The sequence below is a fragment of the Suncus etruscus genome, chromosome 11 (assembly GCF_024139225.1).
Source record: "Suncus etruscus isolate mSunEtr1 chromosome 11, mSunEtr1.pri.cur, whole genome shotgun sequence".
NCBI classification, from domain to species: domain Eukaryota; kingdom Metazoa; phylum Chordata; class Mammalia; order Eulipotyphla; family Soricidae; genus Suncus; species Suncus etruscus.
Window position 1 is genome coordinate 49,232,284 of NC_064858.1, and position 24,660 is coordinate 49,256,943.

The following is a 24,660-nucleotide window of genomic DNA, read 5'->3' on the forward strand; positions in this document are numbered from 1 at the left end:
TTTTATTTTTTTCATCCATCACCTCCCACCAGATTGTAATTCCATGAAGAAGGGTGTTGCATGCTCCTGCCTAGCACAGTGCCTACCCAACACACCAAACTCAATAAATGATGAAAGATCCTGGGCCAAGAGCTCTATTTCATCTAAACCCTTGGCAGTGAACAATACAGGAAAGGAAAATTCTGGTGGCAAAGTATTTCCTAGTGTAGTCAGACTAGAGGTGAGGGTATGGCATCCTCCATCCTACTTTTTCCTTGGGCAAGGTGGTCTCCCAAGTGTCTTCTAGACAATTCTTGGCCAGTTAGGCTGGTGGTTCAATGTCAGGGTCCAAGGATGTGGGTCCAGTGGTGCCTGGGATTAGCTGGGGTACTCCAGAGATACCTTTGTGGTGCTCAAGAGGCCTCTAGGACTGAATTTTGCAAAGCTCAGGGGACCATGAGTCGCTGGGGACTAAATCTGGTGGGCCATAATGTTAACAGCTGAACTATATGTATGGCCCTACATCTCAGTTTTTAGCTGGACTCCCACCTCACTTGTCACATATCACTTCTGAATCTACCTCATATATGCATTGGGAGACCACTCTTGTGGAACTGATCTATGCTCATGAAACTCTTACCAGAATCCACCTGATAAGAAATAGAAATACTGATGCTAGAATGATAGTATAGTGAGTAAGTCATATGCCTTGCACGCAACTGACCCGGATTCTATCCCTGGCATCCTATATGATCCCCTAAGCCTGCTATGCATAATTCCTGAGTGTAGAGCCAGGAGTAACCCCTGAGCATTGCTGGGTATTGCCAACAACCAAAACCAAAACCAAACCAACCAACTAAACAAACAAACAAGAAAAAAAAAATCCCCCAAAAATAAAAATCCCAAAGAAGAAAAAAGAAAGAAAATAAAGAGAAAAATACTCATTAGGACTCAAATATAGTGGCCAAGGAGCTTGGATGCTCTGCCCAGCACTGTTGGTCCCTCTAGGGCAGGATTAGCAAACCTTCTTGAGCTTAGCTTGGACCTGAGAGAAGCACTCTCTGGGACACAGGAACCTTCCCTGTGACCTGGGTACCCAGGCCACCACAGCCACCCAGTCAGGTTCCCTACCTTCAACAGGACCTACATACTGGGGTCCCCTCTCCAACTCACCAAGGATCAATGAACCCTCCACCTCTATGAATCCTCCCAGCATTTCAGAAAATGCTGCCAATAGATCACATTCTCCATTCTGACTCCATATCTGCTTTTCAGACTCTAAGGTGATGTTTTTTTATTAGCAAGGGAAAATTGATGTAGATCAAAAATCTTCCCACAATCATCCTGACCCTGGTGTCTAAGAAAGGACCATCTGCAGGTGAGTCTGGACCTGTGTTTGAATTCCAACTAGCCTGAGCCAGTAGACTGTAGGGAGTGTATACAGCTATCTTGTTTTTTGTTTTGTTTTCTGGGTCACACTCAGCAGCGCTCAGGGGTTACTCCTGGCTCTGCACTCAGAAATTACTCCTGGCAGGCATGGGGACCATATGGGATGCCGGGACTCAAATTGCTGTCCAATTGGCTGCATGCAAGGCAAATGCCCTACTGCTGTGCTCTCTCTCCGGCCTCATTATCTTGAAACCTAATGGTTGGCTTCTCTCTGAGCACTTTCTGCTGGCCTGGGCTTCCAACCACAGGGGAAGTCTGATGAGAGAAAAGCTGCCAAGATATCCATGAAGAGCCCATGGGAGGCCCAGCCAGCAACCACAGGGGAAGTCTGATGAGAGAAAAGCAGCCAAGATATCCATGAAGAGCCAATGGGAGGCTCAGCCAGCTTCCCTGTGAGTAATGTGGATAGCCCAGAATCAAAGAAGAATCTAAGCCTTTTAGGGTTCTTTCTTTCTTTTTCTCCTCCTCCTCCTCCTCCTCCCTCTCTCTCTCTCTCTCTCTCTCTCTCTCTCTCTCTCTCTCTCTCTTTCTCTCTCTCTCACACACACACAGTAGCTTGTTCTTTCTCTTTCTTCTCCTCTCTCTCTCTCTCTCTCTCTCTCTCTCTCTCTCTCTCACTCACTCACTCACTCACACACACACAGAGTAGCTTAAGCAAAATAGAAAAAAAATCAATTCCCGATGCTTTGGTGAGTTGAGTAACCACCAACTAAACAGCTGTTAACATGGCAGACACACGTTCCTGCTAACTGCTTTAGTCAAGTGAAAGGCCTGGCAGGGGAGAGATTCTGGCTGGCTGAGCAAGGAAAGAAATTTCAGAGGTAGCCACCACAGATGGTAGCAGATGTCTGGAGCACAGATCATGAGCCACCAAGGGATTTTACCAACTCAGAGCTAAGCACAAAAGCTAAAATCCTCTGTTCAGCCAACTGCCATTTATGCACCCTGAGCAGCGCGGGGAGCCAGGGAGAGTAGCCACGGTCCTGTGTGTTCAATTCATTTGTTACCACATGGTCACACTTTTTAACTGTGTAGGCAGCAGATAATTACAGCCTTGTGATTACAACTTCAGAAATGCACATTGTTATAAAAAATGTTATTAAGGCTTTCACTCTGGCCAGTAGTACCTTCAGATGTTCTCAGGTGTTCCAAGAGGATTTTTTGAGTCCATATGTTACTCAAAAGTGGAAAGCATTTCTCTATTCCAGTGTTACCTGAAGTGGAAAATAATGTCCCCCACCCCTATGTGGAAGCTAGAATGAGCTAGAAGGGTGATAGCAGATGGCAGTCTTGGGTACAAATGGGGATGTGCTTATGTGCTTTCTTTTTGCTTCAGGAAGGCAGTTTGGAGGCCTGAGAGAGCACAATGGGTAAGGTGCCTGCCACGGAATCAACCTAGATTTGCTCCTGGCATCCCATATAGTCCCCCGAGAACAGATAAGAGTGATCCTCGAGTGCAGGAATAAGCTGGGTGTGGATTAAAAAACAAAATCCGGGGCCAGATAGATAGGATGGAGGTAAGGTATTTGCCTTGCATGCAGAAGGACAGTGGTTTGAATCCCGGCATCCCATATGGTCCCCCGAGCCTGCCAGGAGCGATTTCTGAGCGTAGAGCCAGGAGTAACCCCTGAGCACTGCCGGGTGTGACCCAAAAACAAAACAAACAAACAAAAAATCAAAATCCAATAAATTAAAAGGTGGGTTTTTCATTTTTGTTTTGTTTTTGTAGGAGTGGACTGAGAATTGAGAGGATTTAAAAAATACTTTTTCTTCTGAAAAGGGGCTACAAGGTCAAATAAGTTTAGAAACTTCTGCACTGTGAGCTAGAACAAATGAAATTTACATCCCATCATTTTAAAGAGGACACACAGATGAGGTGTTTTCTCTAGTCTAGAGGAACATACTGGGCTGGGCACACATTTAATGCCATCACTTCCACTTTCCTGTGAACAGCTTCAGACATTCATTGCTAATGCATGCAAAATAACAGTGGAGTCTGCTAGACTTTAAGGACTCCAATATGCTCTATTTTCTAGAGCAGGAAATGGGTAGGCATGTTTATGACCTTTTTTCTTTCACCTCAGTTATTTGCTTTGTGCAAGGGCAGGATCAGGGACAGATTAAGATCAAGAGACTCAGAGCCAGAGTGATAGTACAGCAGGTAGGGTCTTTGCCTTGGGTTTGATCCCTGGTATCCCACATGAGCCCCCTAAGCACCACCAGGAGTAATTCCTAAGCATACGACCAGTAGTAAGCCTTGAGCACTGCCATGTATGGAGAGAGAGAGAGAGAGAGAGAGAGAGAGAGCAAGAGCAAGAGAAAGAGCAAGAGAGAGACAGACAGACACACTTTCAATCCCCTTCTATCTAGCTATGACCTAGAGAAACACCATGTCTAAGCTTCATTTCATTCCCAGGACTGATTCTTATGAGAAAATACTATGCAATAAGGTGTGTTGTAAATGCCAAAGCACCAAACGAGTATCAGAGTAGCTTTCATCTCACGGTCTGTTCCCCTACTGCCTGCACAACTGTCTTGCACTGATCTCCTCCTCTCCCGCATCTTCTTCCTCCTCATCTTATTTTGCTCTACCTCATGATGCTTTCTTTTTTTTTTCAGAGCCCTATCATAATAATGCTAGGACATGTTTTCTCTTTTCAAACACTGATTAAATTAACCACCTCACCTTTCTCTGCTCTGGGGCCCTAGGAAAGGGCTGCACTTCCCTCACATTAGAAACCTTGAAATTAAAATGGATGTGGGGTGGCGACCAGACAGCATAGAATTTTAGGGCCATGAAACTATTCTGAGAAGGACTTATTATTTGCAAACCCATGTCCATTTATACAAGCCCACTGACTATGGAAGATTGAATCCTAATGAGAACTGTGAATGCTGGTGATAGTGGTATGTCACTGCAGGCTCACTGCCTCTAGTGGGAGATGCTGATATTCGGGTAGACTATGCATGATGTGATCATCGTAAGTATCTCTGAACCCACTCACCAAATCAGTGAACCTGAATCTGCTCTAAAATATAAAATCTACCTTAAAAATTGATGATACAGGCACACACGCCTGCGTGTACACACACATACACACAAAAATGTGAGATAAGAAAATTTAAGAAATCTCTTTATTTAACGTCAAAGCTAACTTCAAGTGTTTATTTAAAAAAATAATGGCACCTGCTTTGAATGACATGAAAATCTACAAAGAATTCACTTAAGGAGAAATGAAACTACAAAATGAAAATTCTGCAACAGTCCTCACGGCAACCTTTCTAGTTTCTGTCAGAACCACTAGCTATTGCTTAAACACATCTTAAACACAGAGCACATTCGTCCGGAACAGTTTTCTTAGGACAAACAGAACAGACATGCTTTCAATAAATTAAAATCGCAACACATAAATCATTAATAAATCAATTAAGGTACATTACTTCCCAACTTATGAACAGAAAATTGCATTGACATTAGAAAATTATAGGTTAGTTCAGTTTTATATCTTTTGGGTGTTCAACTCTTAACTGTATTCTTTCTTTTCTCCTTTCTTTGTTGGCATCTTAACTACTCTTGATATAAAAATAGGCCAATCTCATTTGTTTCAATGATTTCTTTTTAGACCAACTCCTTCCTTAGTACATGTGCTAAAGAAACTTTTTTGAAAAACCTCTCCAGATGAAGTCCTGAATTTTAAATAATGCTGTTCATTCCTACTCCTGGCTCATTCAAAATTATAAAGCTATACTAAAGAAATTGTTTAATTATCCATGCTCAGAAGTATATTGAAATGTTTTCCAAATCATGTATCTGTATTCAATAGAAATATGTTCCCACTCAATGCAAAAAAATTACTTGTTATTTAAACTCTAGACTGAAAGGGCAAAAAGTAATTAGTTGCCCAAGGGGACCTAGTTCCCATCCCAAGTATTGAACCTGCAATTAAACTTGATATGCTACAGAAATGGCAGGGCAATAAATATGCATAATGGGGCAATACTGAAATAAAAACAAGTGACAAAGCGGAAGGACTCAAAATGCAAATGCTAATTAATAAGGAAAATAACAATCTGAAAGGACCAGGGAAGAGTTTCAGATTTCGGTCCATTCATATATCACAGCATTCATATCAGCAAGCCCACTAATAGTACATGCTAGAAACTTGGGACAAATCTTTCTCTCATTCATTGTCTAATATCAACAATGGAGCACTTTCATTACTGCCTCACTGTGGCTTTCAATTGTTTCTTTGGGGGAAGGGAGCAGGAGAGAAGCTATTTTATTCTGGATTACTCACTCTCAAAATATAAACTAAATAACTAATTCAAGTTCCCTAGCCGATTATTTTTAGGGTATTTTGTTGTTTTATTGTATTTTATTTGTCCTCAAAAATATGAGGAAAAAAAGCCAAAGTTAGAATCCTATGTCTAGCTTCTTAAAGCACTGAGTAATATTCTCAGGTGAAGTACTGACAACTACGGCACAGCTGACATCCAACTTCTGTTTAAGTGAGAACCTTCAGGAACAAAAAGGAGGTTCAACTAGTGATAAACGTGAAGAAGGGTTTAGTGGATGTAAGCAGAACTCAAAGTTAATCTGATTCTAGGCTGTGTCACTGTGAATGACATCACCAGGTATAATTGCATATTTATAAAAGTGTATTGAAATCTTAGTGAAGGAAACAAGCCAAGGGAGGGCTTTATGCTTGAGAATAAACTGCAGAGAGTAAAAGTCTCCTTGGACTATATCATTGTCTTAAAAAGTATCATGAACTTGAACAAGACTGAAATAAATATGATGTGTATGTTGAGTGTGGGCAAGTGAAATCAAGGCTCTCTGACAACTCTTGAGAATCACTGGAAAGAGAAATAGTTTTAAAAATATTGTCAAAGCACAGATCAGGTGGAACAATGGGGGAGTTTAGGATATTTTGCAATAGAATTAGTTTCAGCGTCTGTTGACAGGCTGGAGGGGACAAGGGGACGATGGGGAGCGAGGGAGGGTTGTTACTTCTTCCATTTTCTTCTCCACTTGTTTCTGATCTGGGAATGTCAGAGTGAACCCGATTGGCTGGCAAAGGAGCTGCACATTGAGGGCCAGAGAAGAAAGTCCAATCAGCTTGGATAGTCCCCCTAGAATCTTTAAATTTGATACCCGACCATTCTCTGCTATTGCTACATCCACATCCACTCCAGCTCCTGGCTTGGCCAAAGGGCATAAGATATTCATAACAATCAAGAGGAGCTTACTAAGATCCCACGTGATTTCAGGATGTAAGTGATATCTAGCTTATGAACATATGGTGCCCATGGGGAAATAGGAAGGTCAGTGCAATGAGACATAGAAGCCTCTCTCCCTCTCTTGGACTGGATGGATCACAGTGTTCTATGGCCCCTTGGAAGGCCAAGGGGGAGTCTGACAGTAAGAGGGGACACAGCCATGGGGTGGGGAGGGTGCATAAGTCCCTCATCCCAGAATCCACAATACTTTATAGTAAACATATTATAAAAAGATGTTTATTAATAAAGCTTCGGTCTGGTGAGAGTTGAGTTTGTTTTAGAGATGCTTAAAAAAACATTGTAAACTGAGAAAAAGAAAACCTTGAGTCACAGGGAATGGGTCTTAGATACACAGAACATGGGCCACAAATGCTTGATCATTCTCTTCTGTTCCCCCAAACAGGAGATTTCTGAGCAGCTGTTGGTCCACCATGGCCAATTCACTTAAACCCAGGTGGTTCTGGCATCTTCTGGGACAAAATAAGCAGTCACTGTGTCTTTCCACCTTCACACAAAACAAGGCAGGTGGGAAAAGAGGCTGCATGACTGCCACCAGTAGTATCTCCTCTGTCCCTTTCTACTAGGGATACAGAGAAACAAACTTAAAGGACAATCTCATCTAGGCTGAAGATAGCAAAGGGCACACCCACCCCAAATGCTCTATAGATGCTAACTTATGAAGTTAACAGCTGGTGAGTGCTTGCTTGCTTTTCCCCCAGTCTGGCTGCTCTACTACCCTAGAGCCTAGTTTCAACAAGATATGAGGAGATAGATGCCCTGTTGGCTCAGACACCAGATCAAGTTCATGGGGATTCCTCTGGGCTCTTCAAGAGCCCATCTCAGGCTCCCTGCTCAGCACACATTGGCTCAGAGTGGGGAATAAGCAGCCCTTTCTTGAGGAAAACCAAGCCTGCCCTAAGCATCACTAGTTTCCATTTTAGAGGATGCTGGGCAGCTCTGGGCAGGCCTGGGGAAAAGGGGAATCCTGTCATTAGGAGATGGGCACCTATGTGAGCTGCTAAATTACTGCCCAAGCACTGCTGACAGGACCCCAGTTAGAGAGCTTTGAGGAGGGATCAGAAAGCAGGTCTGCAAGCGTTGAAGGAGGCAGGGGCCTTCCACACTGGTTTAAGATGTAGCTCCCAGGCCATTTTTCAAGCTTGTGTCATATTCTTTAAAGTGCAACAGAACAAACACCTCATTAGACTTTTCACAGATCAATAGGTGTTAGAAGATTTCACAGGTTAGAGTCAGATAAAAGTGGCCACTGTGGATACTGGGGCTCTAGGAAGCCCTTGGTCATCTGTGGACCAGTGGGATGGGTTCTACAGAGTGACCTCCCACAGGTGTGTTCCAGGTAACCAAAACGTGTTGGAACCACTCTCTGTCAGCTTCTGGGCCTTAGGGAAATGCTACTGCTGACAGCAGTGGTGCTCATGCATGAGGGAGACTTAGAGAGTTTAGTTTCCCCTCTCCTGAGTCATTCATTATGCCAAGTGCTCAATAACCAGAGGTCTGCCATGAGGGGTGTGTGAGAGGAGCAAGAAATCTGGTCTGATTAAGGCAGTGAGCAGCTTGGAGGGTGGCATGTATGTGTGTGGGGGGAAGCCTTAAACAGATTCACATTAACCAAGTACAGGAACTGGGTGAAGAGACACAGGAGTTATTTACAACTTGCAGATCCAGTCCCTCCGGTGTGGGACTCTGTTGGCACAAACCATTTCGTGGAGCAATTTGGTAGTACACACAATTGGTCGTTAAAAGAGAAACATGAAGGGACTTGAGGATGAACATCAAAGGAAGCTTCATCTTGGTATGATTATCCGTTCTATGGCACAAAGAATATGGTCCCAGTTTTTACAGAAGATGGCAAGCAGAGTCACAGCAAAAAAGGTGCCAAGAATGTGGAAGCGGCTCTTCATCATGGGCGAGACGAACTTGGCGATGGTGGAGACACATACCAAGAGCACGGCCATAAAGGCCAGGATCACATTTATGCACTTCCCAAGCAGGACTTTGGCATTTACTGTGTCCGTCTGCAGAACTTGCTGCTCTTGCTGGTGCAGCTCCAGCTTAGAGATGCGAGTCTGGCAGGTTTCCAAGGCTTCCTGTGGGCAAGAGGGAGAGAATGGGTGAGATAATGGGCAATGGTGGCAGCAGAAAATGCTGCCAGGAGGGGTTTGCAAGCCCCTACCTCCCATCCAGCCCCCAATCAGAAGAATAGGTGCTCAGAAAACTTCAACTAGTTCAACTGATGTGTGGAAGTACTCAGAAGCAGCAAAACAAGAATTCCCAGGATCATTTAATCCAGTTATTCATGATCTACACAAAACATGGATAGAGCCATAAGATGATGGGCTAAGCATTTGAACTGCACCCAAATTTGAAATTAAGTGTATTTAAATAAATCTGAAATATTGGCATCTCTTAGTACCATGGAACAAAGCCAAAGGCTGGATGTGGTCTGGTTTGCAAGGGTGGTAGCCATGAGCCACAGTGCAGGGCTCCCACCACCATCCATGGACCTTCTGCTGATCTGCACATTCAGATCAGTGTTCCCTTAATTTTTTTCCTAGCCGCAGCCTCCTTCTCACTGCTTCCTTTCTGTGGGCCCCCATCTGACTGACAAGTCTCGAGTTATTTGCTGTACCCTCTCCCCATTTGAGGATTTTCACCCAGGGTCTCTGGCATATTCTGGCTGAGAAATGCAGTTCAGAGGAAGAGGCAGGAGGGACTGGAGAGGACAAACTAACGGTGGGGGGGGGGGGCGGCAGCAGCTCCACACTTGCTTGCCTGCTCTTTATTGACACCAATTCCTGAGTCTTTCTGCAAGTTGAAATTTCAGTGGCAGAGGCAGAGGATACTGAGCACATCTCTAGCCCTGCTCTGTCCCCAGAGATGGATTCCTGTCTCCACATTTCTCTGTGTACCTCCTGACATCCGAGCTGGCAAAAGTGCTCAGTGTGGATCTGAGAATAGGGTTTTCTCATACCACCTTCTGTCCCATCAACTCTGTTTCCCTTCTTCAAGAAACAGAAGCATGGACACCCTGATTTTCCCAACTCCACACACACACACACCAGAGCCTCAGGGGTTCCCCCTGATACTGATCCCACGGAAGAACCTCTCTTCTGCACCCACATCCAGCCCCACGAATATACAGGGCCTATTTCCTTTTCATTTTGAGCTGCAGTCCTGACTCATTTCTCCTCATATCTTCATTTTTTTCCTAGTCCAGGAATCTACTTTCCACACAATAGCACAAACTAAATTTCAAACTAACAGTTTGAACTAACTCTCTTCACATGGCAGCATGAGCCATATTTGAAACTCTCTCTCTCTCTCTCTCTCTCTCTCTCTCTCTCTCTCTCTCTCCCCTTCTCTACCTTTTACAGTCTTGTACATAGCTCTCTCTCTCTCACTCACACACACTTTCCTTCTCCATCTTTTATAGTCTTGGACATCTTTCTCTCCTCTCTCCTCTCCCCTCCCTACCTCTTCCCTCCTCTGCCTCTTCTCTCTCTGCCTCTGTCTGTCTGTCTGTCTGTCTGTCTGTCTGTCTGTCTGTCTGTCTGTCTGTCTCCCCTTCTCCACCTTTTAAGTCTTGGACATGGCCCTGGAGCTCAGCCAGGTTCAGTGCAACTTCCTTCTTTATTCAAAGTCTGACTCCTATGTCCACCAGGACATTTTGATGCACTTTTTTAGGAGTTGGGAGAAGGGAATTCCAAGCCATGAAAGGGGGCCTGGAGCTACTCCCTAAGCAACATCTGGGTTTCTATCCAATGCTCAGACCTGGTGATCAGATATAGATGAGATCCATCAGTGCTAGAGATGCTCAGTGGCCACTTGGGCCTCACCCAGCAGAGGGGAGAATGAGGCGCTGAGGATGGAGTCTGGGACTCATGCATGCAGGTCTCCTGCTCTAGCCCTTGGAACTAGTTCCTAGTGCCTGGACCAATTTCTGAATGCTCTGAAAAGGTGTGCCTGCAGGGGTCTGAGATGTCATGTCTTAAAATGCGTCTGACTGCTCCTTCCACCCTTTCCATCTTGGGCTCTCCAGTAAGTTTCTCAGGCCTCTAACTAGCCTGTCCAGAAGGAAGCCTGACTGGATCTCTGAGACTCTGCCAGGTTCCCCCTCCCAAGCCCCCTCCCCAACCTATAGATGAGAGACTTGATTCACAGGGAACACAGTGGGCACAACATGCCTATGAATACTCAGATGGGTGCCAGTAATGGGCTGCGAGGATTGAGAGAGAAAAAAGCTTTACCCCTTGGGAGAAATTAATTTAACAACAGTAGCATAACACACCCCTTTTAATCTCACTAGCTGCCTGCCTAGCTCATTTGCCAATCTGTGTTTACTCAATGACATTACAGTTTCCTTTCGGGGATGAAACAGGCATAATGTCTCCAATGTGAATTTGCTTTGCACCCACTCAATGTATTCTATGGGCAAAAGAACATGATTCAGTTACTATATTAAATTTCATGACACAGGCTACCAACAAGGTGAAAAACCTTCATATCTGTACGTTCTGAAAAAAGGCTGATATTGGACTGTAAAAGGCATGAATGAACCCAGACCTGAGACCATTTCAACCCCTTCATGCAATTCACTTCTCTTTGAGGGAGGGTAGTGAATTACAGGGATCAACAGGCTAATCCCAGAATGGCTATCAAATCTTTATTTAAAAAGACTAAGCAAATAGTATAAATTGTGAGGAATTTCGATCAATGTACTCAATAAGCACCACTTAGTCATACAATTTTTAGTATTTCTTAGGTTTAGCACTGATTGGGGACAAAGGAAATAAGCCAGGGTAATTATTTAATTTTTAATTGTAAAATCAAGGTAAAAAAAACAACAACAACAAGACTAGGTGCCAGAGTACATAAGGTGCTTGCTTTGCATGTAGAGGACTCAGGTTTGATCCCCAGCATCCCACATGGGTCCCTAGTCTGCCAGAAATAATTCCTGATTACAGAGTTATCTCTGAACACTGCAGGGTATGGCCCCAAGACAAAACAAATAAAACTCAACAAAACTTAATTGCTGGAAACAACAAAAACACTTGTCCCTCTAGAGACAAAAGCTACCTTCAGCCTCAGCCTGAGCCATAAGGCTGCTCCTCTCCTCCTTATTGAAGGACAATCAAATGATAGGAGAGGTGTGCAAAAATTTTAGTTAAAATAAAAGCAGGTTTCCTGGGCATAGGAGTACTAAATAACTAATAACTGAATAAATAATAATATTTCTGAAAAGTGGGCAGCAGTCAAGTAAGTTTGGGAAGCTCCAACTCCCCTTTGAAAACTAAAGAAACAGAAAACAAAAATGAAGTTGGGCAGTTCTAACTGCCAAAAAGTTCCGGAGGCTATGGCTACTCACCAACACAACAGAAAGAAAAGCCAACACTTAATCTTTGATTCTTTTACCAGCTAGTTAATGGCAGAGCCTAGATTCCTAACCATCAAGCCAAGAAAGATACCTCTAGAACCTTGGGAGGCAACCTGCTCTTCCAAGTTATAGGGGAACCAGAAAATGCTGCAATGAAATTAACCCTACTGATTTCTAAACTTCAGCTTAACAACCCCCCCCCCACACACACACAATGTTTTTGGCGATGCTGAGGACTGAACCCAGGTTTCATGCATACAAGACACATATTGACCCTATTCTCAGCCTTTCATGCTCCTGTTGGGTGGTTCCTCTATATAAAACCCATTGGCTCCTAAAGTATGTTTCATTAAAAGAAAGAAAATATAGAACTGAGGAATTAATACAGTGGGGAAGATAGTGACTATGCACACTGTCAACCTGGGTTTGATCCCCCAGAGCCCTGGCAGCAAGCACCTTAAGCCCTTCAGCACTGTCTTTTAAAACAGTGGTCTCCAATTCCCAGAGCACATGTCAGAACACCGATGTGACAAGGCAGAAGAAAGCAACTTTCAAATATTAACAAGTTGTGGGATAGGGAAATGGAGGGGTAGTAAAGATGGGGTATGCAATAAATAGGTGTTGAGAAATTTTGGTAGAAAACTAATAGAAGCCAGTGATTTCACAGAGTGAAGTCCCTACCATAAACTAAGGGGGGTGAATAAAGCGGAGAAAATTTTTTGTGCAGAGAAAACTGCACCATGAGCTAGAAATCCTGTGGGCACTAGGGGTCATACACCCCATCTATTACATGAACCCAGGCCAAGCAGAGTCTGTGTGAGCACTCGGAGGTCAGGGAAAGGCACCTGGATGTCTCGGGACCGTTCATAGGCCTGGTAAGCCACCTTCTCCTCGATGCTGGCCAGCTCCTGCTTCAGATTTGCCATCTCATGCTGATGTAGGTCCGTCAGGTCATGCAGCTGATCTTCCAAGCGCTCATACCTTGGCAAAGAGAAAAGCTAATTCTGAGTGGGATGTTCCTGAGGTCTCCTAACAGCAACTTCTAGAAGCCTGTCCCTTTCAACTAGACTATATTTTGGGGACACAGTGTCTGAGAGGGCACGGACACAGGCCACATAGTACAGGGTTTCCAAAAGCACACATGGAGCTGTGAGAATCACTCATCAGGTTGTCACTGAGTTTCAGTTCTAGAAAAGTCTCTGCAGTCTTCATTCTCTCTCATCTAAAATACTGCAAGCAATCAAACCCAAGTTGCCTTTCCACTCATGTCACACTAGCATCCTGACCATCTCTGTGACAACAGGGCTGGCACTTTCACCAGGGCTGCCCAGAATCCTGCTGCAAACAAAGATTCACTTGTATCTTGGGATGGCTCCCATGACCCAGCTACAGTTCCAGCTCATGTGCTGGAGGACCACTAAGGAAAGAACCTTCCAATTCCACCATCTCTCAGAGCATACACTGGCATTCTAAATATAGTGATTTAGTATGGGACAATCGGAATCCCACCCCACTATTATACACCTTGTTACTCACTGGTTGGAAACATCTTTGAAAGTAGTATACCTTGGATTGGTATTTAGACCACCTAATTCCATCTTCGAGTGTGGTCTGTTCTTTTTTTTTTTTTTTTTTTTTTTTTTTGGTTTTTCAGACCACACCCGTTTGATGCTCAGCACTCAGAAACTGCCCCTGGCTTGGGGGGACCATATGGGACGCCGGGGGATCGAACCGCTGTCCTTCCTTGGCTAGTGCTTGCAAGGCAGACACCTTACCTCTAGAGCCACCTCACTGGCCCCGGTCTGTTCTTTCTTAATAAACACTTTGGGTTTCAGGAAAATGCTCTCTTCCATTTCCGGACTTTCCACTGAGCTTCCTGCTTCTTTTTTCTTTTTGGTCACACCAGGCAGTGCTCAGGGCTTACTCCTGGATCTATGCTCTGAAATCATTCCTGGCAGGCTTGGGGACCATATAGGATGCCAGGATTCAAACCACTGTCCTTCTGCATGCAAGGCAAACCTCCAAGGTTCAATTCCTGGCATCCCATCCCTGAGCCTGCCAGGGGCAATTTCTTTTTTTTTTTTTTTTTTTTTTTTGTGGTTTTTGGGTTACACCTGGCAGTGTTCAGGGTTTTTTCCTGGCTCTGTCCTCAGAAATTTCTCCTGGCAGGCACGGGGACCATATGGGACGCCGGGATTTGAACCAATGACCTTCTGCATGAAAGGTAAGTGCCTTACCTCTATGCTATCTCTCTGGCCCCCAGGAGCAATTTCTAAGCCGAGCCAGGAGTAACCCGTGAACATCACTAGGTGTGGCCCCAAAACCAATCAATTAATAAATTGCTTTTTAAAAAAATGGTGTGTGGCTGGAGAGATAGCACAGCGGTGTTTGCCTTGCAAGCAGCCGATCCAGGACCTACCGTGCTTGGTTCGAATCCCGGTGTCCCATATGGTCCCTTGTGCCTGCTAGGAGTTATTTCTGAGCAGATAGCCAGGAGTAACCCCTGAGCACCGCCAGGTGTGGCCCCAAAACCAAAAACCAAAAAAAAAAAAAAGGAAAAAAAAAGGAAAAAAATGGTGTGTGTGTGTGTGTGTGTGTGTGTGTGTGTGTGTGTGTGTGTGTGTATGTGCATGTATTTGGGTCACACCTGGCTGTGCTCAGAAGATCAAGTGGTGCTGGGGATCAAACTTGGGTATTTGGGGCACATGATTTGTGTTTAGACCTTTCACCAGCCTCTCAAAAATAATTCTTACATGACAAAGAAAGAATCCAATATTAAATATTACATTGAAAGTTTAAAACAATGCTTTAAAAAATGAGCAAGTTGGGCTGGAAAGATAGCACAGCAGCGTTTGCCTTGCAAGCAGCCGGTCCAGGACCTAAGGTGGTTGGTTCGAATCCCAGCATCCCATATGGTCTCCTGTACCTGCCAGGAGCTATTTCTGAGCAGATAGCCAGGAGTAACACCTGAGCACCGCCAGGTGTGGCCCAAAACCCAAAACCCAAAACCAAAAAAAAAAAAAGAGCAAGTTGAAGAAAGCCAAATTTCTAGATACATGAGCATGTGTGATATAAAACATATAGATAAATTTAAAAATAGATATACTATATAATAGGCATTTGTCTTTATACTTTTAAAAATTAATAGGTTTTTATTGAAAAATTTCTTGGGAAGTCTGTGTAGAGGGAAAATAATTTCTTAATCTGGTACATGTACTTTTTGTTAATAGATTATAAGTATATAAAGTTTAATCTAGAAAACTTTAGCACTAACATAAACCTCAAAATTTTAATTTATACTTTAAAAGCTCTTAATTTACACTTAAAAGGTTTTGGAGTGAAAAGTTTAATGAGCAAAATACAATGTATACAAAGTATATTAAGTCTATAAAGACTTTAAGATTGATGCACCAAATAAAATCTACCTTACTGAAAAAAGATCATATTCTTTCTGTGAAAGTTAAGGGGTGGGGGGGACGACTCTAATGCAGGATTATGCATTCCTGCAATTAGACTGACAACTCCAGTCCACTCAATACATTAATCTGCACTTCAATCATAAACTACCTACTACCACACTGTGCTTTGTGGCAACAAGACAAGAGTTCTTCAAAAGGTCCACACATATAGTTTTCTCTAAACTCTCAAATGTCTGCCACAATGTAGACCACCACTGAAAAGCTTTTAGTAGTGGACAAAAATAACCATACTTGGGCTAGAATGATAGTACAGCAACTAGATGTTTGCCTTGCACCAGGCAAACCAGGGTTTAATCCCCAACATCCCATATGGTTCTATGGACACCACCAGGAATGATTCCTGAACACAGAGCCAGGAATAAGCCCTTAGCACAGCTAGGTGGCCCAACATAAATAAATAAATAAATAAATAAATAAATAAATAAATAAATAAATAAAACCATACTCAGGGGCCGTAACAATAGAACAGTGGGTAGGGCACTTGCTTTTGCATACAGCTGACCCAGGTTCGATCCCCAGAATCCCATAAGGTCTCCCAAGACTTTCAAGAGTAATTTCTGAGCACAGAGCCATGAGTAACCCTTGAGAGCTGCCCAGTGTGGTCCCAAAACAAAACAAAAAACCCATACTCAGAACCCACTCCTTACCCCCTACCCCTCTCCACCGCCCCAGCCTATGACTTTCCAGCAATCTCTCTGTAGTTGATAAATCAGATATCAGGCAAAACCCCAAGGACCCTGGATTACCTGTATCGCTCCTCCTGCAGGGTCTGTGAGATAAAGCCATATTCTCGCTTAAATTGCACCTTCAACGCCTCAATGTCCTCAGCCAGCTGCGCCTGGGTCTCCTTGATTTCCCGGAGCTCCTCCAGAATCACGCTGAGCTTGCCCTGGCTGTCCAGAGGGCCCGACCCACCTGCCCCAAATGACTGGTTCCCATTGCTGTCGGCTGAGCCAGACGTGCCGCTGGAGCATTCATCATCACTGCCGTATTTGGGCTTGGTCACGATGGTGGCACTGCCTCCATAGGCACGGGCACTCGCCTCAGGCCGGAACTCCTCCAAGGAATTTTTGAGGTGGGCAATGTTGTCAGCGCTGCCAAACTTATTGCGGATCAGGTTGGCAAACTCCCTGGACTTGTTGAAGACGAACACAGGGGGCGTGAGGGACACCCCAGGCATGCCTGACTTGCTGCTCTCCAAGCCATGGGGAGCAGTCCGAGACTTGACCTGGGCATCCTTCAGAGAGGCTGGCAGGTCCTTGGAGCTCCGGGCGGTGCCATTCTGCTCGATCTCTCGGAGTTTGCGGTGATACTGTTCCAGCTTCTTCTGCAGCTGAGCGATGGAGTGAGCTGACTTCTGATTCTTTTTCTCAAACACCTGCTTGATGCGACCTGCCTGCTGCTTGTCTGCACTGTTGACCAGCTTCAGGTACTCAGCCACATTCCCGTCACGAGAGGTCTGCTCAATTTTGATCTGCTCGGTGACCTTCAGGATCTTCTGCCTCAGGCTGTCGGCACTGAGCCGGACCTTGTGGAAGTCCAGGATGCCATCAGGGACGTCGAAATTGAGGTTGGTGTCAGACCCCCCGCGGCGTATATTCAAGGGCAGGCTAAGGGTATTCATGTCATGGCGTTCCACCTGCAAGGGCACAGAAGCAGCGCTTGAAGATTGAAGTCAGGGGGATGGGAACTGAGATGGGACTGATGCCCAAGAACATGAATAGTCTGGAAGGCCATAATGTTCAGAGCACAGGTATTCACGTGCTATACACTACTACTTCTCTCTGAAGGCACAAAGGCCCCTGGCATTTTCCCCCTACAAAAATTCAATGTGATTTTGAGACCTTCCATGGGACCCCAAGTTTCTGCCTGGTTTGATGGTGACTTGCTGGTTGTCTGGGGAGCAAAGGCACATTGGGGTGAAGTGACAAGTCTGTCCTAGATTCTCAAGAGTCCAGGTAACTGGGGTGCCTGCCACATCTCATGCATAGTGAACGTCATCATGGTGGGAAATGTGGCCAGTTCAAGACTCAATCATTTCACAGAAAGAAAACAAAATGAAAGGAAAAAACAAACAGTCACACACAAATCTCTGAAAGTTAAGCATTGGGGCTGCAAAGGTAGTAATGAGATTAAGATCCCTGGCTAAGGATCTGACCTCCCTCACAATTTACGAACATTTGTTCACATTTGTTAATGTCTCACTTCCAACACACACAGATTTTCACATAAGTTAACGATACTGATCATTTTACCTGGCAGAACAGCCTGAGCTAGGATAGGCTTGAAAGAAAGAAGTACGAGACCTGACTTCTGGTGGGAAGAAAGGATGGGGCAGGGGTCAGCGAAGGTCCTAGGGTGAGACCACAGAAAGTTCGAGAAAGACAGATCCCCAGGGCTCTCTCAGGAACCTGAGCAGGAACGGGACCATGTGACACTAATAAAAGAGGCTCTAAACCTAAAAGTTTATTTGGGGTGGACAGGGACTTCCTGGGAACTGTGATCACGAGCTTGGAGATTTGACCTCACTGGAGAATTCTGTCAGATTATATTCCTCTACTTATCAGCTATGGGCTTTGGCTTTCCAATGGCCCCTGAACCCAACACATCCCAGTCACAGGAGGCCTGTGACCTTCCAGTCCTCCCCTTACTGTGGCTGCTGAATATCCCAAGTTTCTTTTCTATTTTTTTTTTTTTTTTTAGTTTTTGGGCCACACCCGGCAGTGCTCAGGGGTTACTCCTGGCTGTCTGCTCAGAAATAGCTCCTGGCAGGCACGGGGGACCATGTGGGACATCGGGATTCGAACCAACCACCTTTGGTCCTGGACCGGCTGCTTGCAAGGCAAAAGCTGCTGTGCTATCTCTCCGGGCCCATATCCCAAGTTTCTAAATGTCTGGTGCATATGGGCTTCACACTGTCTCAGCCTTTGCTTTTCAAATTCCCTCCATGGAAGGGAAGGGCGTTAAGGACTATGCTAAATGGTTAATGGCACTTTGGTGGTGGGCACAAAGTGGTAACACTGTACCCCCCCCCCCAAAAAAAACCCTTAGAAACACTGACACTCTTGTCAATAAACAAACAAACAAATAAATAAATCTGACTGTAAAGAAAAATCCACTTCCAATACAACTTCTTCCAGGTTGTTCTCTCCTGGTCCTTTGAGCACTACCTTCCTTTCTGGGATCCCCACATAGGTTTCCTGGCTCTTTTTGTTTCTCTCTCTTATGTCACCATGATGGGTAACTAACTGCTCACCCCTCTCCCCAAACCCCAGTACAAGTTCCTTTGGGTGAGAGATATTGTTGTGCCTGCCCATATGGGGCAGCATTGAGCACATGTGACCACAGAAAGTCACTGCACTGGGAAGAGGGTCACAGTGCTGGGGAGGAAAGTAGAGTAATGGTGCCCCCAGCAAGTTCTGTTTATTGGAAAAAGAAATGAGCTCCTTTTCTGAATCTATACTGCAGTCCTTATAGATGTACTTTCATAGAAGAAAAACCAGAGTTAAGTACCCCAATATAGGTCAGCCTATATAGAGTTTTCATAAGTCCTAAGTAAGAAATAAATCGCACATCATTTCAAACTGGTTCAAGGAAACAAAGATGCTATGTAGGAGATGAAGGACATCTCGCAAGAAAACAAAGCAAGCTCTCAATCTCCATGAAAACAGACCTTGACTTTGACCCCAGGTTTGAGGCTCCCTTAGGAGGTGACAGGAAGGGACAGTAGGGGAAGGGTGGGACTGGGAAGCCCTAAACTGCAATGTTTACCTTCTCATAAACTAACAATAAATACCTCAACACAATAAATATGTGTACTACAAAGTAAAAATTTCATTTTAGTTCATGTTAAAGAAACCAGATACAAACAAAAATATGTTACAAATTGTAGCTCACACCAGTATATTCTGTGAGTAATACACACTCATTTCAGAGCTGAACTCACTGCGGAGGTTCAGGCCCAGGAAGACAAATGGAAGAGAAGCCAAGTCCCCTCCTCCTCTGTCCAGATCACAATTCGGTCACCTCCTCGCCCATAGGGTGGAGTGGGAGGGGGTCACAGCAGGAGCCTCACTTCCAACAGTATATACATTAGTTTTACCTGTTATCAGATGGCCCCTTCTTGTTTTTGCCACCCAATTCCTAATAATTATTCCTTACCTTCCTGGAGCACTAATAAGATTATGTGAAGTTTCTTTAAAAAGGGGGGGGGGTAAAGAAGAAACCTGCTTGGCATTCTCTATTGAGAACTGCCCACCCACCATAAAAATAAGGAGCTTCTCATCCCTTACCTTACTAGAGTCAGCAATAAGTCAGCACTCTACTTCCCCTCAGTTGTACCACCCAGTTCCAGTCTCGCCCTGCAGCTTTGTCCTCTTACGTTCTGGCAACAGATTGGCCTGGTCCACAGTGGAATGCTGATGCGCAGAGGACCGACTGACTCCTGGCCCACTTTGCAAATCTAACAATACTTGGCATACCCTCCAGAGGCCGATTTGGGAAAGCAACAGCTTTCAACAATCAAACTCAATCTCGACAAAATTCAATAAAAAATGGCTCAGGAAGATAGGCTAGAAAGAGTACTCAAAAGGATGAATGCATGGAATTCTGGGCTCAGTTCACAGCTAAGCATAGCCAGAAGCAACTCCTGAGCACCAAGTCAAGAGCAGCAAAAAAAACAAACAAACAAACAAAAAACCCCTAAACAAAAAAAAAACAAACAACACATAATAAACCAACATCTTTAGAAAATGGAGAAAGAGTTTACAAGGGTTAAAGGTTAAGGCTGGCTGACTGATTTCAGATCCTCAAAAGTCATAGAGTAATCCTTCCAGAATGTACCCTAAGCACAGAGATAGGAGTAAGAATAACTGGATGTGGTCAAAAACCAAAACAAGAAACCAAGAAAGGATGGAAGGTTGGAAGAGCTTCTGGGCTACACCTTTCAGTCCCATAGCCCTAACTCTGCAAGCCAGTGAGTCAACTCTATGCTTCATTACCAGCTGTCACACATGCCAGGGGCAAAGCTCGAATTTTATATGCATGTGCAAAAGAAAGCCAGGTACATCCTCCATTCCATCATGGACCAGACTCTACATAAATGACCACACATGATTGTTTGGTCAGGAGTGCTGGAGGAAGGCAGAGATTCCTGGGGCCACCAGAGTCCACATGAGCATGGACTGTGAGCATCAGGAGATATGATATGTGGTCAGGTACAGGCACAGAAGTTTATCAGATACTGGTTCTTGAGTTAAGTCAAGTTCTCTCTCTGGGTTTTGATGTTCTACATCTATAGAATGAGGAGAGGAGAGAACTCAGAGTGAAGTGGGCCAAGTTTCAGGAAATAAGATCAGAGAGAGAGGCAGCAAGACAATACCTAAACACTGGGCTAGATGGACAATGGACCTGGCTTTCATCTGGGTATCCCTTGGCAGAACCGTTGATTCTTAGGAAATTGACTGGACAGCAGTAGGACGTTTGCCTTCCATACTGCCAACCTGGGATGGACCCGGGTTTGATCATCCACATTCCATATAGTCCCCCAGGCTTGCCAGGAGTGATTTCTGAGCACAGAGCCAGGAGTAACCTCTGAGCACCACCAGGTATGGCCCAAAAGCCAAAATAAATAATGGAATATAAAAAACATTAAGTCTGAAAAACACTTAGTTTGAATGTCAAAAAGTGTGTGTGTGTATGTGTGTGAGTGAGTGTGTGCACGTGAGTGTAACACGGGAGAGGCAGGGTGTTGTCGAGCTAGAGCAGTGATCTCTTAGGAGGAGCCACTCTTGGTATTTTCCTTTCATATATTCTACTTGCAACAACAACAACAACAACAACAACAACAACAACACATTTTTAGCAGAAAGGACACTGTTTTTTTAAGAATGCCAGTCAGTTGCCCTGAGTTCTGTCCGATGGACACCTTGGCTCTAATTACCCAGGACTGGCAGGGCCCCCACACACTTTCGAGAAGTCTTTCCCACTAATGGCTTCCTTCCGGTGGCACACACATTTCCAGGGTCAGCTCGTTCTAGAACAAAGAGTAGAAGAAAGGCTAATCCAGGGACAGACGTCAGACACTGACTCTGAGTCATGACTGCAGCACCCCTAGACTCCAGTAACCCCAGCTCACTTGTTGCACCAACGCCGCTCCCCTTGGTCAGCTCCACTGTGGCCCCCAGAGACTGTTTCCTGACATTCATGTTCATTTTGTTTGTTTGTTTTGGGGCCATACCCGGCGCTGCTCAGGGGTTACTCCTGGCTATCTACTCAGAAATAGCTCCTGGCAGGCACAGGGGACCATATGGGATGCCAGGATTCGAACCAATCACCTTAGGTCCTGGATGGGTTGCTTGCAAGGCAAACACCGCTGTGCTATTTCTCCAGCCCCACATTCATGTTCATTTTGCCACAACCCCATAGGAAGGGTGAAAAGGGAGAACAGCTCGGGAGGAGCATATGCTACCCAACAACTCTACCTGATAGGTCTGAGAAGGAGTGGGGTGACTCCTGTGGTTGGCTGCTGAGGCTCTGGTATGCCAAAGAACAGTTACAGAGTCAGAGAGAGAAGTGGGGAGGGGAGGGACAGCCAGCTACAGACACAATGTTGGCATAACACAAGGCCTTGGGGCTCTGTTGGGGAGAAGAGGGCCCCTCAAAATGGCTGGCAGGGGCACAGTTACTGCAGAGTCTGCTCATGGGGATTGGGCATGGGAACGAGGCATGTGCCCAGGATGGGGCTAAATACTCCAAACCTAAAGGGCTCAGGCATCTAGGGCTTTGCACCCAGGCAGTTGAAAAACCTTTTGTTTTCTTCCTGTCACTGGGACAAAGTAGAATTTCAGGTCTCAGCCTATCCTGTCAGGATGTGCCAGACTCTGCCCAGTAACAAGGTCAATTCTTCATGACTCAAGGGGGAAAGGTAGGCTTGATTTACTCATCCTAGCAAGCCTGCCCTGAAGCAGCCAGGATGGCCTCTGCTACTTAGTAGCATTAAGGCTACTAAGCACCACTAGGCTGGTGGCCATGCCAAACACAGTGATCTTGGCGCCCTGTTCTCTGGCTTCCAGGGTCTGGCTGGTTGGCAGAGTGGTAGTGGTGGCAGTGAAGGTAGGGGCCTTTCGTCTTGCATTCCTGAACCAACAGGAAGGGTAGAATGGGAAAGAACAATCTAGCACCAACTGTCCAAGACCTTCCATATTACTGACACTCACAGTATTTTGTTTAATCAGCAGAAACTCTGATCTAGGATCTCCTACTGCTGCTGTTTGACAAATGGGCAAAGTGGATCCAGGAGTTAAGGGCAACTGTCTGGGGAAAGAAATCTGGTAGCATCTGAAGCCCCAGTTCTTGACCACAAGTAAAGCAAAACCTGCCTGCATGGCAACAACACTGAGGTTTCTACAAGAAATCAAGTGCTGAAGTAAAGATCAATTAGGAAGGGGCTGGAGAGAGAGTATAGGGGATAAGATGCTTGTTTTGCAAACAAGAAACCAAACCTGGTTTCATCCCTGGCACCGGATCTATTTAATGTGCACCTTCCAGGAATGGTCCCTGAGCTCAGAGACAAGAATAAGTTCTGAGCACCTCTGGGTGTGGCACCCCCCAAAAATGCAAATAAAAATTTAAACAATATTAAAACAAATATATTCATGGATTTTTCACATCAACCTTATTTTATGAGAAAAGCCAGGACTCTGAAGTTTATGTTGCTTGAGGTTAGGGAATATTGAATATGAGTCAGAGTTCCACTCAGGTATGAATGATGGCACGTCAAGGTCCATCCCAGCTCAGCCAACCACCCCAGCCTTGTATTGATCCAGTTGGCACTGATCCTGGTAGGGTCATGCAGACCAAGGAAGACACTCTGGCTTGGGTGTCATCTACTCTGTGAAGAAGGTTTCTTTCGCCTGCTCTAAAAACCTTCCTTCATGAACTTCCTCCTTTTTGTGGTCCTGTGGTCCCTGCTGGTTGGAGCTGGACCCATCTCAGGTCTCCAACAGCCTGAAAAGTCCCTTATCCATCTACACTTGAAAACATGATCTGGGATTTCAGCAAAATCACTTTACTGGGACATTTTTAAAAGGCTGGAGGAACTTACTGCTCTTACTAGCATTGTGCTCAAGCACTTAAAATAAGTCATTCCAAGATCCAAGAGAATGAAGAAAACATCCAGTGAAAACTCAGCAACAAAAGGAAGATAAGAGTCTTCTGGAGAAACCTGAGAGCCTGGCCATCAAGGTGTGATCAGGACTTGCCTGGGGCCAGGCAGGCCAGGAATGCCTGAAGAGAAGACATACACCTCCCTTCCTTCAAGGGTCATACAGCTGAGTGAGGGTAGCCACTGCAGGGTAGCCCCAAAGGAAATTTGAATTACCAGAATAGAATTTTCCAGTATTGTCCCCTAAGCAATACACAAGAGCCTACTAAATCCTTTTCCTGTTTTGCTATAGAGTGCTACTTGGCATGAACTTGTAAAGTCTGTTTGGACAGTGAACACTAGAATTGAACACTAAATACTTGGTTTTTTAGCTCATTGAGCTGATCTGTATTGCAAAAATAACTCTGAATGCTTGACTAGATTCCTTTCCAAGAGAAAGATATTAGCATGGACCCCTATTCAGAATATGCCTCTGGTTGAGAACTCCCTTCCTCCCCATCCCCACAACAATCCACTTTCTAGTGTAGGCACAAGAAAGAAAGCATCTTTATGTAGCTTTACATATAGCATCCAAGGGGATTCTTTGCCAGGGAAAAGTCTTATTAATGTTGTTCTAAGTTATTTGGACAAGAACACTTCCGCTGGTATTTTAACTCCAACAATAGCACATTCTAACTTTAACACAGTGTACAGAGCGAGAATTGAGTCACTAGTTTCACCAAAGAAGGCTTAATCCCCCCCCCCACTTTTACCTCTCCTAGTATCACTAATGAAAGAAATCTGGTAACATCCCAAGTTCAAGTTCCTGACTCTTGATGACTCTTGATAGTGGTTAAAGCTAATCTTACTTGACTTTGACTGGGGCCTGAAATAGTTCAATTCTTTATACAGACTACAAAGAATGTAAAGAAGAT

General features: G+C 44.8%; 1 protein-coding gene across 2 annotated transcripts in view; it reads right to left on the reverse strand.

Annotated features, from left to right (window-relative positions):
* Nucleotides 1-6,597: 6,597 nt before the first annotated feature.
* TMCC3 (transmembrane and coiled-coil domain family 3) overlaps nucleotides 6,598-24,660 on the reverse strand; it is a 74,224-nt gene continuing 56,161 nt past the window's right edge. For both annotated transcript variants that reach the window (XM_049782829.1, XM_049782830.1), the window contains exons 2-4: nucleotides 16,329-17,221; nucleotides 12,949-13,084; nucleotides 6,598-8,816 (exon numbers count right to left, since the gene is read on the reverse strand). In XM_049782829.1, the coding sequence (XP_049638786.1) occupies nucleotides 8,514-8,816; nucleotides 12,949-13,084; nucleotides 16,329-17,221 (1,332 nt within the window). In that variant the 3' untranslated portion in view covers nucleotides 6,598-8,513. The remainder of the gene's footprint in view (nucleotides 8,817-12,948; nucleotides 13,085-16,328; nucleotides 17,222-24,660) is intronic.